This window comes from Pholcus phalangioides, unplaced genomic scaffold (genome assembly GCF_987345545.1).
Source record: "Pholcus phalangioides strain wild (caught in Gottingen) unplaced genomic scaffold, Ppha-v1.0 ptg000019l_1, whole genome shotgun sequence".
NCBI classification, from domain to species: domain Eukaryota; kingdom Metazoa; phylum Arthropoda; class Arachnida; order Araneae; family Pholcidae; genus Pholcus; species Pholcus phalangioides.
In genome coordinates, this window is record NW_028301612.1 from 3,291,589 (window position 1) to 3,307,569 (window position 15,981).

Sequence of the window (15,981 nt, forward strand, 5' to 3'; positions counted from 1 at the left end):
GGCATGCAACGCATGTTTTTGAGGAAAACATCTATCGGTGGTCATCCCAAGCTTGGTAGGTTAACTCGTTTTTCATATTCTTCCTTCGGTTCGAACTTGAATCTGAATTTTGTAATGGTGTTCTTTGTTCTCATCTAAAACTGCCCCCCACCTAAAATTTGGCATGCCAGCATTTGCACGTATTGCAGGAAAGTTTGTCTAAGAATCTGTAAAGGAATTGGAGTGAGAGAGACTTTTCTCACTGTGGGGTAAACAATTCTCAACCTAATATAACTAGATCAGTGGCTCTCAAAGTTTGTCTCACTACTCTTACAGGCATCACAATGATCCATTTTGGTGCTTTGAAGCATTTTTTTGTTAGACTATTGTGAAGAGTCCCAGATAGAGGTTGACTTGGGCAAGGGAGCCATGGGTGACAAAAGTTTGACAATCACAGGACTAGATGCAAATGACCAGAAACGTTGACTGTAGCAATGGACATAACCTGTCGCTTTCCATCTAGGGAATGTTTGTGTTCTATAAGGAGATGTGAGGCCTTTTACTATCATGAAAGATGCCAATGAAAGAATGACTGACACACGCATTCAGATCATAGGTATCTAACTCATGATCATGAAAATATTTAGAAAAAAAGCAGCAATGCACACGGTGTCGATTTCATCAGTTTGTGGCCCATAAAAAGTTGTACACACCCCCCCTTTCCTAGATATCTTGTGAAATCATTTGTTTTGTGACAATGCGAAAAATCAATTTCTCGATTTGTTAAATGTGAAACAAGTAGCACAGTTTTTTTTTTATCTGAATGGGTTTGTGTCCATCATTCCTAAAGTTGTTTTCCCCCAATTTTGAGTTACAAATATGAACCAGTCTTCTCTTTTGAACAAAAACCCTGCCACAGTAGGAAACAGACTACAGCATTTAAATTGCGATCGCAAGATTTATTCATCTTCAGTTTCATCATTGGGAGATAGATAGCAGCACTTTCACCCCACTGTCCTCCACAGTTGTGGTCAGCTGAAGTTGGTTTTCTGTGGTTCGCAACTTTGAGGTGTGAATGCCAGCCAATCTCCCCTTTAAAAAAAAAAGTCTTATCACAGAGAGCAGCAGGCTTAGATCAACAGACTTCAATCATTACACTTCACTTCAGAAATATAGATGACAGCACTAGATACACACCCAGAATAAGTACACATACGCTTACAGCACAACCCACTAGGCAGTAAATTACCCATAGATGGAAATAGACCCGAGTTGTGCTTGGTTTGAAAGAACGCACTTGAATACATATATTCAGGAAACTCAGATTATCCCTTTAAGAGGCATTGACAAGATATCTCTTCATAAATGCTTACTACTGACAGCTATTTTGTAAAGTTGATTTCTCGATGGAAAACTTTTCCCTATACCCTTTAGTTTGCACCCTCTGAAAATCAGAAGAAAGCCTACGCTATTAAAAAAAAAAGATATGACATTTTAAAGAGAAGTTTAGTGAGGTTAACATACAGTTACTGTTTTATCATAAATAATTAAGACTCGGATGTAAAATGGTAATAGATTATCATCATGGGGATAGGACCACGATTAGTAAAGTGTGTTTGGTGTAGGGCTGGATTAACCATTAAGCAAAATACATGTTTTGGGCAGACCCATCATTTCAACGTTTTCTGAGGGGGGGGGGGGTAAGAACATATACTCAATGCATGCTTATATATATATTTAACCTTGTTTGTCCATTTCTATATCTTTTTTGGAGGGGGGGGGGGGACAAAGTGCTTTGGGCATCAGAAGGAAAAGGTGGCACAGTGTAAAATCATAAAATTGTATTCATATGGGGGGCACTAACATCACTCGAGTGCTTGGAGCTCCTTGAATACATTAATGCGGCCCGGTTTAGTGCCTAACAATACATGCAATAATGATATTTCAAATGAAAACATGTCAACTCATAAAAAACGGATAACAATTATTTATTATCATATTGCTATCGCTTCTTGTACAAACATGGACTTAGAACAATAGGTGGCAATTTATTTTTCTTCAATTTCGCTTTTATTTTATTGAAGTCCAACATCACGAACATTTTGTGGCTAATGTCCTAGAAAAACATCAAAACGTTAGCAATATTAGGTATAAGTACAACAAAATTTTGAAAAATACTGAGAAAATGGTACATATTCACTGTGTTTATTACTTCTACGACAACAGTCGTTGGCAGGTTAAAAATAAAATTTGCCATATTATCTGCAATTTGCAGCACCATCATCAATATACTAATCACAAATCAAATGAGAAAACTTATTCAATATGCTTTTGCTATTTCTTCATCCTGCTCTATTCAATGCTAGACTTTCAAAACTTTATACAGGACATTGAGTAACCCCAGACCCTTCCCTAAAAATGCTTTCTTGTTCAAGTCCATTTTGCGAGATGAATATAACTTCCATTCCTTATTCATCCATTATTATTTGAATTTTCCATGAACACTGTGATTGTTGAATTTTACAGATCCCCCCCTCCCCACCAATTTTCTCTACAAGTATTTTTTTCCTCACCCCTAATTTGGCAATCCCTTCTATAATGGCGGTCAGAGCTAAAAAATGGAGCTATCCACCTTCTTGCTGCAAGCTCTTCAATTCTAAATTTGGGTTCGACCATAAATACAGATGAGCTTTTAACCTACTTCTTTGGAAAGCTGAAAACCATATGCTTCTATACTCTTGATAAACTCTTTCAAGTCTTCGATTCTGCTTTCGACTTCTGCAATCTTTAACAAACCCCTAGGTCAGATAAAAAAAAACTTGATGAGTTTACGAGTAGATGAAAAATTCAATTTAAACAGAAGAAACATTCACAAAATCCATACTAATATTACTGCTTGATATCAACTATCCAGTCCTATATGCCAGATTGTCCAAAAAAAGAAAACGTGATAAGTGTTGACATATATGACTGATATGTTGCTGTCAATGTCTGAAATCTAATCACTTGAGTGAGTGGCCAGTCAATCAGTTCATTGAACGAGTGGCATGGTGGTAAGATGCTCATCTACCACCGTGAAAGTTGCTGTCACGGTCCCAGGTTCAAACCCGAGAGAAGATACAGATAAGATATTTTTCCCTAACGAGTTTGAGGCGACAACACCTTCATTTCTAAACCATCTCCTTAATGGCAGTAAATTGTAATATAGCGATATGGCTAGAGTTGGTGTTTGGTGTAGTAGTGGTCAATCAGTTCTCAAACTGTTGTTCGGTTTGAGAACTGATTGACCTCTCAAGCAGGGTGGAATACAGCAGTTCAGACTTTGGCAGTAACATTGGGCATTACAGAATAAGAAATACAAAAAAAAAAAATCTCACCCAATTTTCAAAATTCTATGTGCTTCTAGGATGTATTCATTAAGGTTCGTTCCCATTAGAGACAAGCAAAAAATGGCTATGTCCACAGCATCGTTTTTCAGGGGAACCTTTGAAAAGTGGAAAAAAAAGAGAGTTAACATTGAATAATAGAGATCCATATTCTTTACATACAGGGTATTCACACAAAAAAAGTACTGTAATTTATTAATTGGGTGCATCCCAGCAACTCCTGATGCTATGCCATTGAATGAAATCCAAAAGGAAATTATACTGGTTATTTGAAGTGAATTTCTTTTTACATTTCCTCCTTGTACATAATAATAACACTCTCCCAAATACATTTGAATAGAACAGAGGTTTCAAACTTATTCAGTATCTGTCTAAGAAAATCATTTTTTAGTCAATGCCAATTTGAAAGTACTTTCTTCAAGCAAATTTATAGCAATGCAACTATGTTGTAATCATTGAAAAACTGCCCAACTGTAGGAAGTATTGTTACATCAAACACCGCTACCATACCCAAAACAGCTTTAACAACATTGTGTGCCACCATAGTAAATAATGTGTTCTGGTCTTGCCCCCCCCGCACACCATAGCTTGAATTTCTACTACTACTACTACTAAACAACTGTACCTTGCAGGCTAAACATTACCCTTGGGAGTTTTCAATGAACTGGTGCATTCTGGAGAGTAGAGATGTGAGGCAAGAATATTATCGTGGATGTAAAAATTGGAGAATAATTCAGATTATTTTTTTCCTTTTGAATAACGAAAAAAAATAATAATAATAATTTTGTTTATATTATGAAACCATAGGCAGAGGTAGACTTAAAAGTCTGGGGTGGGAAATGATGATGATTTCTAGGGTGGGGGCATAATGATGATGATGTATAAATATGGCATAAATATATTTTACGGGCATTTCATATTTTATCATATATATATATATATATATATATATATATAGCTTTTAGTTTTTATAATTGCATTTTCAATTAGGATGCTGTATTTTAGTAGAAATATATGACATCCATATTTGTTATATGGGCATCTTTCTCTCAGCCACTTTGTTTGGCATTTTGCCTGTTGTGGCCTTCCATTGGTACATGGGTCATTCTCACGAAATTGGACAAAAAATAAATGTCAACCTAAAATTCTTAGGGATACTTCTTTACCTGATGATAAATAAAATATTGTCGGCAGCTAAGTTTGTTCAAAATTAATCATGGAAAAAAAAATCCATGAGAGTTGAACCATGCTAAGAGATAGGCGAATCCAACGTGGCATTTTGCCTACTTCAACACTAATTTAATATTCATGCTTGACACTCGCAAAATATGTTCAATATATTTTGTTACTCTATTTTCAACTTGGACAAGCACTGATATTCTGAATGTTTGGAATTAGTTCTTACTAGTTCTGAGAATCTTGTTGAACATGTTTCGGTGGGGGAACAGTTTTCTTCCAGTGATCATTGTATAGTCAGATTTCACTGTAACTTTTCTTTGGGTAAAGTTGATAACAAAAGACTGGTTCCTTGTTTTCGAAGAACTAACTTTGATGTTTTGAGAGGAAGGTTAGCTGAAGTTTTCAAAGACTGGTTGGAATTAGTAGGGGTGGTAAGTCAATGGGAAGAATTTAGTTTGAAGTGGTCCTCTGTTTTGCACGACATCATACCCTTTGTTCGAAAAAAGTGTGTTTGTACATCGCACCCTCTATGGTTCACGGATAGCGTGCGTAACCTTTATCTCGAAAAGAAAAGAGCATTCAGAGAGTATAAAAGTGGACGAGGTGACCTATTTACTGATAAAAGAAGAGTGTTGAAGAAAGCGATAAGGGATAGTAAAAAGGAAATTGAATCTGGGTTGGCAGATAACATTAGCTCTGACCCAAAATCATTTTTTTGATACATCAATAATGGATGTAAGGGGACAGTTGACCCCCCTCTCGATAGGAGGCTCTAGGCTAGAGGGCAATGTAGGCATGTGTAGTGCTTTCAATGACTTTTTCGCGTCAGCTTTTAATGGAGATAATGATATTCGATATGTGGGTGTTGCATGGGGTAATAAAACCCTCAACGATATTCAAGAAGATGGCGCGGAGGTCCTTAATATTCTAAGAAATGTATGTGCAAGCAAAGCACCAGGACCAGATGATATCTATCCCAGGGTCCTCAGGGAATGTGCTAATGAATTGTTGGGACCATTCACACAGATATACAGGAGCAGTATTGCTGAGGGTATCATCCCAAGGGATTGGAAACTTGCCAATGTTATTCTGATATTTAAAAAATGGTAGTAGAGAAGCGGTGTCCAATTATAGTCCAGTGAGTTTGACGAGTTCCCTCTCGAAAATTTTGGAAATTATCATCAAAAGGCAGTTTGTGAAGTGGATAGACGAGAATAATGTATTGTCGGATAATCAGCATGGGTTCAGGAAGGGGAAGTCATGTGTAACTAACCTCCTTTGCTTCTATGATCACGTGACTAAGGCTTTGGGTGAGAGAAAAAATGTAGATGTTGTTTACCTTGATTTCCAGAAGGCATTCAATTGGGTCCAACATGGTAAACTCTTGAAGCGTTTACACAAGATTGGAATCGGGGCAATTTGGAGCATGACGCTTAGCGTTGATAAGTGCATGGTTGCTCATTATGGTTCGAACAACCCACGGTTCTCTTATGAGTTGAATGGTGTCACTATCCCGGATGCAACTAGGGTCACCGATTTGGGAATTCTCATTGACGAGCGGCTTAGGTTTTCTGAACATTGTTCAGCGGTAGTCAAAAAAGGGAATAGAATGCTTGGTCTCATTTTCAAAAAGGTCTCTTTGCGTTCTCCTAAAGTCGTTCTTCCGCTTTTTCGAGGCTTAGTTCGTCCTGGACTGGAGTATGCTGTAAGGTTTTGGAGACCATACCTACAATAGGACATAGATTTGGCTGAAGGGGTGCAGAGAAGAGCTACGCGTGTACTTATTGGCACACGGGGCTTGAGTTATGAAGAGAGACTTCATTTTTTGAATATGTTTACATTGGATGAATGCAGGTGACGAGGAGATATGACCAAAGTGTTCAAAATATTTAGTGGGATGGATAGGATGGACCATGAATTATTAGTATACCGTCAATCGGCTGCTATGATGGGGACACCAGTATCGATTGGTGAGGGACAATGCAAGGGTATGGTGTCGCAGGGAATTTTTCTCTAATAGGGTTGTTAATAAATGGAATAGCTTACCTCCGGAGGTAGTAAATTTTAACACAATTGACAAGTTTAAAAAGAAATACGATAAACATGTTGGGTAAATCGAGAAGCTATCCATACTTAGAATAAGACAACCATAAGTATTATTTATGGGCATTGTATAATATTTTATAATGTGTATATATTGTTTACAATTTTTTTTGTATTTGTATATGTTTTATTTGCCAATGCTTTTGTAGAATAAAGCTTACTATGCAACTGTGTGAACAAGAATGCTCCTTCAGTCTGACCTGTATAAATGTCTAGAGAGAGAGATACTTAAGGTCCTTTAAATGCTCATCACTGCAGCCAGTTCGAAGATAAAAATGCAGAATTGTCTTTGCACTTAAAAATTCAGAATTATCTTTGCACATAAGGTTATATTCTTTCCATTTTATATTTTGAATTTGCTACCAGATGTCCCAATTGATGACAAAAACTTTTCGTTTGTTGCAAAGCATGAGCGGCTGTGGTTTTGCAAATTTGTTAAAATTATTTTAGTTTTTGCATTTCTTTCTTTTTCTTTTTTTACTGCAAGAACTTTTTTTCTCAATATAGTTTGAATCACAAAGGTAGTCTCTTTATGATTCCACAATTCCCTTGCCACGTTTTACTGGAAAACCATTGATCCTAGTGCCATTCTTCTAATTAGAAAAGTATCCAAATAATGTGTAGAACTTAAATACGCCATACATGTTGCAAGGAATTGTATAGTTATTAAAATTTAAAAAAATTTACTTTTTATATGGACACCTTGTGTTTAGAAACCCAATTGGAAAGTTGTTGCACCGTCTCTACTGAGGCCAGCAAAAAATGTTTCTAAGTGCAACATTCGCAAAGCTATTTGAATTTAAAAGAAGTTGCCCATTTGTTTATGATGGTTTTTTTTTCCAAAATCCTCCGGTTTTCTAATTTAAATATATCTGCGAATATTACACTTGAAATTTTTTTCGTTTTGTTGGCCTCATGAGAAACAGGGTAACAACTTTCTAATTGGGTTTTTTGGCCCACAAGGGATAGTATAAAAAGTTAATTTTTTATATTAATAACTATACAACACCCCTTGCAACATGAATGACATATCTAAGTTCTACACGTTATTTGGATACTTTTTCTAATTAGAAGTATGCCTCTAATTTCAGTAGTCCCCAGTAAAGCATCATACACCCTGTTACCTAAACACCCTGTATATACGTGTCATCAACTATGAAAACAATTATCAGTTTAAAAAAAAAGACATGTTTATGTATCAGCAGCGCAAGGTTAAACTGAACTTCTACTAGCAACTACACATGAGAAGTATGAAGGTGGTGTACCATCTATACATACTAGAACACACTACAAATAATTAGAGTCAGAGCGCCCATTAACAGCAGTTCTGTCCCTTTTTAGAATGGAGATGTTCACCTCAAATGTATCGTACAGTCACTACTGCTTGCAGGAAAAAGTACAATATAAATATATATTTTTACTAATGTAATCAGGTTACTATTTACATTGTTTTTAAAATTTATTCCTAAACATATTTTCTGTACATTAATTCAAAATTAAATCCTTAAAATGAAGTTATTTGTTATTGTGGTCCTTTGCAAGAATATATAAATTAGAATTTTTATAGTAGAAATTCATTGAGAGAATATTCTCCTCAATGACAATAGTCTCCAAAAGAATTTTACATCTCTATTAGAAAGCATGTGTATGAAGCACGTCCTTAGATGCCTATAAAAAAAGAGCAAGCTCGTTATCCATCTTTGAGCTATTAACCATGTCTTCAAAATCATCTTAAAAAACCCCCACAAGATTAGGAACAGTGATTGACTGAGTAATAACACTGACACCACACTTTTTCTTAAAGGATGTGCACAGGTTAGCTTAGTATTTCAAGGAGCTTTAGGCTGCAGTTATAGTGGAGTGAAAAGATACGAGTTCCAAGTATCACGACTAGGAAGAAAAAAAAATTCATATGGGTGGAAGAAGAGACGTCTGCACATAGTAGAAGAGGATAGAAAAGATAGCCATAGGGGTTATGGAATGTGCGGGTGTGATGATGATGCCTTCGCAGAAGATGCAGAAGATAGACAAACAAACCAATCAACAGATAGAAAAAATCCCCAACCTTGAAGTGAAATCAAACCGGATTGTTTGAATCCAGCACCTCGTTGTGCGAGTGCCTCTTTCACATACTCTACTTCCTCTTGAGTATGTGAGGTGTAGAACAAAACAATGCAATTTTGTTTCTGTCACTATTATGCACCCCCATCCCTTGTGGTTGCCTAGCCATGTGCAGGACCGTCATTTCAACTTTTTCCGGGGGGGGGGGGGGGGGCAAAGCACATGTACTCAATGTTTACTTAATACCATTTTTTGTGTATTTTCGATCTCCCCCCCCCCTAAATGACGGCCCTGACTATGTGTTCGGCCTTATGCAGCCATAACATATTTATGATGGCGAAACGTGTTTGAGGAGAGCTGTCTTCCATATAGAAGTAAAATTGACAGTTGCCTGCTCTCTGTGAAGAGATTTCTTTTCTATGATTTTTTCTTCTACTTGAGCACCAGGAAGCTAAAAATGCCTGCCTATCATTTAAACCCCTTCACATACAGGCTTTCGGTAACAAAGCCAGACAATTTGAATTTGACATATCTGTGATGAATCTAAAAAAACTGGTTTCCTTGTTCCCATGTTAGAAAGGGGAAAAGTAGAAGACTCTCTTTCACCCTCATTCTTTTTCTCACCCTCCCCATGTGTCTTATTTCCCCCTTTGATATACAGATAAGTATAGGAGAAAAGTAGATAAAAAAATTACTTAACAGGTACATAGGAAGAACAGTGAGGGGAAAAAATAACTTCAGCTCTTCATAGGGTTCAATGAAGCTTCACAATGAGACAATGGGGGAGGAAAGATGGAAGGAATTTCTTCCGTTTTCGTTAGGATGAGGTATCTTATCTCTGATTGTTAAGGGGTTAAACATAAGATTTTGAAAATCACATACAACATACTTTTTCATTATTATGAGGTGGCCATCTATGTGATTGAGCTTCTGATATTTTTGCTTTGCATCAGACTGACTGCTAAAAATATTGAGGTCAGCTAAACACAGTTGGTACTAGACGGTGGCAAGAAAATACAATACAAAGATAGTCTCACCTTTGATATGTTACACTCAGTAACTAGTTTGTTAACGGGTACCAAATCATAAGAATAGATGGTTCTTTGAGGAAAGGTTGTTGCAATTTTTGCGTCACCACATCCTAAGTCAGCAATAATGTGATCATTTGGACTGTTAAAGAAAACACAAAAGATAAGAATTATCATGGTGGAAAGAATCAAAGATTATTCAAATTATTGGCACACCAAATTCTGAAATCACGAAAAAAAGAAGAAAAACAAATCTCTTACACTCCTTTCAAGTGACTAATAACTAGATCCACAGGGTTGACTGGCCACTTTGATACTTGCAGTTTGTAACCTTCATGATACTCTTTGAACGCTTCTGTGTTCATTTTGAAGTAGTTCATTGCTTCTCTTCCTGAACCACAGTAGAATTTCTCATTGACTACACGGAATTTGGCAGCTCGCAACATTTTCTGCGCTTTTTCTTTTAGAGCTCTCGACCTGGCAGATCTTGGCAACGAAGACAAAAGTTGTGGTTTCTTCTGTTTTCGGAGTAATGGAAAATCTTCCGTCATAGAAGAGTCATTCCGCTCCTTCTTTTTCAAAGACTTGAACTCGTTTTTGAAATACTCAAGCGTTTTTTGGAAAGATTTACCATTCATATTTTCATGTTTGAGTAAATGAGATGAATTAAAAACTTGCAGACTTGCTTCCATTGTAGATTTTAAACCTTTCTTACCTCTTCTAGTTTTCTTTTTGCGTTTTGTTTGGCATTTTGGAATTTCGAGACTAGATGAGAAAGATGAGCTTGGATTTGCAATTCTCTCGTATTCAGAGTTTACACTGCCTTTACATATCACATCTGAGGTATGATTTTTATGTTTTTTACTCGGTTTTTTAACCATTTTAGTTGGAGAATGTTCTTGAGCATCTATCATGGTGATGGCATCATTGTTACTTGTCAATTCGATTCTATTTTTCTTGCTTTTCTTTGGTCTTGCAACTGTTTCAGTTATTGAAGGTGCTTGTACATCTATCTCGGCAAACACGCCATTTCCACTCTCTTCCCTCTTTTTCTTCTTCTTTGGTCTTGCAAGAATTTCAGTTACTGAATGTTCACGTGTACCAATCTTCCGCATCGCCATCACTTTTATCCCAAAGCTCAAAGCTGCATTAAGAGTAAGCGTAAACAATGTAGTGATGGGCAAAACGGTTCTTTTCCGTGAGCGGCTCTGAACCGCTCGCTCACCAAAATGAACCGCGGCTCTTTCACGGCTCTTCCGCTCTTTTGAAGAGTTGATCAAGAGCGCCATCTAGCGAAGAGTTTTGTAAACTCTTGTGATTTACCCCCCCTCCTTCCCCACAAACAATATCTAGATTTTTTTTTCAAATTACAGCAATGGACACACGTTGCATTTCAATTAAAAAATCAACCAGAGAAATATGCAAAAAATCAAGCTTTTTTTTTCTCTCTCATTCCAAAAATAATAAAAATAAACTTTTTCCCTTAGGGGTCATTCAAGTATAACGTCAGCATCGAGGGGGGTTCGGATTTGCTGACTTTTGATGACAAGGAGGGGAGGGGGGTTTGAAGGTTGCTTACGTCATCAACCACCCATTTCTGAAGATATGGGGGGGGAGTCAGTGTTTTGCGACTTTTGCTGACAAATGGGGGGGGGTCAAAAATGGCTGAAAATCTGCTTACGTCATACTTGAATGGCCCCTTATAGAAAATGGTTTTGTGCACTAAACCAGACACGTAAGATGGTCAGTGCCGTCTTAAGGCATGAGCATACCCGGGCATGGCCCGGGGGTCTCAGGAAAAAAAGGGCCTCAGAAAAGTCATTTGGCCCGGGGGCCCATGTTGCTCTTAAGATGGCCCTGAAGATGGTGAGGAAAAAATCTCCATATTACTGTATTTGCATGAACATCCATGTTCTCATTTACGTAACAATCGATAAGCGATTTGTATTCATCTTCTGTGTCGTCTTCATGGGCGAAGATACGGGAGGCGTGGGGGGGGGGCATTGCCCTCCCCCAGCATCAAAGGTAGAGTCGACTGATCTAATGAATTGACATCATCATCATCGTGCCCCCCCCCCAGAGTTCCAAGTCCATCTCTGCCTATGGTCGTCTTTTTTAATACGCCGGACAGCTTTTGATGTAGAATTTCGAGACATCTCACATAAAAATAAACAATCACCGGTTTTTTTTTCTCTCGCACAAAAGTCATTTTGTAAGGAGTCGCGAAAGGTTCTCGTACGGAATACAGCCTTTATACAGCACCTTTATACCTAGCTAGGTATGAAGGCTCGTAGTCTACACCTTTATACCTAGCTAGGTATAAAGGTGTAGACTACGACATATTAGGAAAAAATACTTCGAGAGTGCGGGTTGGGTTCCCAAGGGGTTACGTTGATAAACTTGAGTGATAACAAGTCCCCCTCCAGTTCACAAAAAAAATGTATTGGCATAGGCCATTGTTCCCAACCTTTTTTTTGTCCCAACGGCCCCTTCAGAAATTTTGTTCTCCCATCCCCCCCCCCCCCCACGCAATCTAAGCCATAGGATCCTATGTTATACCCATAGCTTCTACCGCCCCCTGGAACATTCCATCGCCCACGTTGGGAATCACTGGTACAGTCGCAAAGGAAGAGGTAGACAATCGTCCCCCCCCTTCTTTTATTCATTATAATAACGACTGAAATTTCATACGAAATTTTAATTGAAAAATCACAACTGAAACAACAAATTACATTGCGGTTGAAAATTATGAATGCAGGGGCGACTGTTCAGCCGCGTGATCCGTACGTCCACATGAGATATCGCTCTTAGAGAGATGAAAAAGCAAAAAAAAAATCTTATGTACCCAAAAAAATTAGAGAAATGGTGTCTGTCCGCTCTAGGTGAGATGCTAAATGCCTAAATCCATGATGAAAGGGCAAAAACAAATATTATTGACCAAAAAAAAATTAGGGTAAATGATTTGTCTGCTCGTAGGAAAGGCATCAAATCTGAAGTGAAAAGTAGAAAAAAAATTAGGGGACATGATTTCCGTCCACTGTAGGAAGGGGTTGGGGCAAATTTGTCACGATAGGGCAGAAAAAATTTATTGACCAAAAAAACAATTGGGGAAAATGATTTTTGCTGGAAGCCAAATCCGACGTTGAAGAGCTAAAAAAAATTTATACTGGTCAAGAAAAGAAAAATCAGGGAAAACGATTTCTGTCATCTCTAGGAGGAGCAACAAATCCGAGCTGAAGAGCAGAGCCGTAATGAGAGCACCCCCACGCCCCCCCCCCCAATCCAGGGATACGCACCCAGATACTTTTTGAGCCGGAACAAGCTTGCATTTCTGTGCCCCGTATAATGTAGAAGGAGCAGTTAAAAGGTGCATTCGCCTCCCCCACTAATCCAGCGCCCGAGCCCCAGACCCACGTACTCCCCCCCCCCCCCCCGCAGTTGCGGCTCTTCTCTATCTGGCTAAAAATTACTGCCTATCAATTCGAATCTTGGAAATTTGAACATCTTATTTTCAGGAGGTCTGCCTCTTCTGCACCTCCCCTCCCTGCGGACGTGCCCATGCGTAAGACTGCACTGGCAATACCTTCTAAAGCTTGCTCTAGAAGGTGTTGGCACTGGTGAGTAGACCAAATAACAATAATAATAATAACAAGAATGAGATTCCTTCCCCTTCAAGAGATGCATTCAATCCGAGGTAAAAGAGCAAAAAATAATAGTAAATAAAAAATAACGCAGCGAAAGGGGGATTGTACAAGCCTTTTGCACAAAAAAAACCCTTGCAAAAGGGGGAAAAAAGAAAGCGTGCCCAACGTCTTCTTAGAATGGAGGGTGGGGACTTGGGAAGAGACTAGTTGTTAAGTTCTGCAGAACAGTGGCAAGAGAAGTGGCTCCCGGAGGCCTTTTAAAAGGACACGGCTCACTTGAATTTCTGCGGCTCGTCAAGGTTCATTTGTAGCCAATAGGAGCAGGCAACACAAGCGAAAAGAGAAGCGATTCACGGCTCATTTCCGACCAATTACAGGAGGCGTTTTAACGGGCAACGGTTCACTTTCATTTCTGCGGCTCACGGCTCTTCACAGGTCATTTGTAGCCAATAGGAGCAGTCAACACAGGCAAAAAAAGAAGCAATTCACGGATCATTTCTGACCAATTACAAGAAGCGTTTCAAAGGGAAACGGTTCACTTTCATTTCTGCGGCTCTCGGCTTGTCACGGTTCATTTGTAGCTGAAAGAAGCCTGCAATATGAGCGAAAAGTTCGTATTCCGCTCATGAGCAGTCACACATCAGTTTAACAAATATTTAAAATCAGAGCGATATTCCCCCACTGGGGGAGGGCTGAGTTCGCAGTTATTCTTACCAGGACCGTAACTAGAGGGGGGGGGCAGGGTGGAAGGTGACGGTCCCGGGTGGCAGAATTTAGGGGGCAGTAGTTTTAGGTGGTACAAAGAACACCATTACAAGATAGTCGAATTTTATCATTATAAATCGTTGTGGGGCAGCGAAAATGATGTTTGCCCCGGACGGCAAAAATCCTAGTTACGGCCCTGACTCTTAGTTTTCTACTTTCTAACACTATAAATAAACTATAGAGGGGCCTTGAAAAGTCCCGGTCGGGGGGCTTGCTACAGGATGGGGTGGGGGGGGGGGTCATGATGACAGACAGATTTATGGTTTTTGACACCCTTTTTTCCCCAATCTTCTCATACTTCCAATCTCCCAGTTTTGAAGCCCATTTGATGAATACGTATAATTCGTGTCTGAAACTTCTTTTGGTCTGGGCCGGTTTCTGCATTGACGAGAGGGTTTGCCCAGAGCCCCTTAATTATGTTGGGCCTCAGAAAAACCACTTGGCCCAGGGTCCCATGAAGCTCTTAAGACGGCCGGCCCTGTTAACGAGTACAGACATCCTGGAAAGTTAGAATAGCCAAAGTTTTTAATGAACCACGCCTTTATAATTCCTAATACATATATCATGCTATCATTTTTATAATATATAATAATAATAATTTTAAAATCAATAACGTGACTACCATGTGAAAACCATGTAACTGACATAAAATGTGCGGAAAGCCATTGTTAAAACCAAGATAATAAGCATACTATCAGGGGCGTAGCCAGAAATTTCGTTTGTGGAGGGACCACTTTCATTTCGGGGGGGGGGGGGAACCAAAGTGACAGAACAATGGATTTGGCCATCTTTTTCCCTTTTTTCGGTCATTTTCTCACATTTCGGGAGAGCGGACCAGACCCCAAGTCCCCCCCCCCCCCCCCCGCTACGCCCTTGCATACTATGCTGCATTATTATTATTACTTTTTTTTGACATTTTCGGCAATTCTATCTTTCAAGTTGAGTCTTGTTTTGGTACACTGCTCAAAACAATTAGGGGAGCACATGGTTTTAACAAAATTACGCAAAGATGTATACCGATAAGTAAGATAAAATGAATCATCCATAATTTAAAGCCTAGCAGGAAACGGAAGAAGAAAACTTCATATGCAAATCAAAGTTCATGACGTCAAAAACCAGAAAAAGGAGATAAGGGCAGAAATCGAGATGTTGCAGAAAGGTCTCTTTTACTGCGCAGTATTTTTTTTTTGAGACAAGGTGACTTGAGGATGTCTCAACAACGTGATTTACCGGAATCAATGGCATGGCGTGTTATAGGCAGACTGGAATCCGGGCAAACACAACGTAGTGTCGCGGACGCTGTTGGAGTCGCCAGAAGTGTTGTTGCAAGGCTGTGGAATCGATTCCAAGAAACAGGAAATGTTAGACGTCGACCAGGACAAGGTCGGCCACGCGCCACTACAGCAACTGATGGCCGGTATAACAGCCCGTCGAAACAGAACAGAGAATGCTACGCAGCTGCAAAGACGGTTGCTCTTGGCAACAGGACGAAGGGTGTCCAGCCAAACAGTACGTAATCGGCTTCATGAGGGAGGGCTCTATGCACGTAGGCCAGTGGTCTGCATTCCGTTGACCCCACGCCACCGTGCGGCCCGAAGAAGATGGGCTGCTGAACATCGAGATTGGGAGAACCATGATTGGAGCCAAGTGCTGTTTACAGACGAGTCCCGATTCAGTATGGAGTGTGACACCCGACGTGTTCTGGTATGGAGGGACAGGGGCACTCGAAATAACCCCGCATTCGTTCGTGAAAGGTTACAATACAAACGAGCTGGTTGGATGGTATGGGGTGGAATCAGCATAGGCGGACGTACGGACCTGCATATGATTCGGAAT

General features: G+C 39.3%; 1 protein-coding gene across 1 annotated transcript; it reads right to left on the minus strand.

The window, feature by feature from the left end:
- Positions 1 to 1,951: 1,951 nt before the first annotated feature.
- LOC149071123 (uncharacterized) lies at positions 1,952 to 10,927 on the minus strand. The gene is made up of 5 exons (XM_089248185.1): positions 9,998 to 10,927; positions 9,746 to 9,878; positions 3,357 to 3,463; positions 2,681 to 2,777; positions 1,952 to 2,095 (listed from the first exon to the last, which is right to left on the minus strand). Exons 1-5 carry the CDS (start codon positions 10,855 to 10,857, stop codon positions 1,982 to 1,984), a joined length of 1,311 nt encoding a protein of 436 aa, XP_089104311.1. The 5' UTR covers positions 10,858 to 10,927; the 3' UTR covers positions 1,952 to 1,981.
- Between the last annotated feature and the right edge of the window lie 5,054 nt (positions 10,928 to 15,981).

Coding starts and splice junctions, on each gene's coding strand:
- LOC149071123 (XM_089248185.1), bottom strand. CDS start 10,857: ATGGCGATGCGGAAGATTGGTACACGTGAACATTCAGTAACTGAAATT. Junction 9,879..9,997: donor ATTAGTCACTTGAAAGGAGT/GTAAGAGATTTG, acceptor TTTCTTTAACAG/TCCAAATGATCACATTATTG. Junction 3,464..9,745: donor CTGAGTGTAACATATCAAAG/GTGAGACTATCT, acceptor CACTTTTCAAAG/GTTCCCCTGAAAAACGATGC.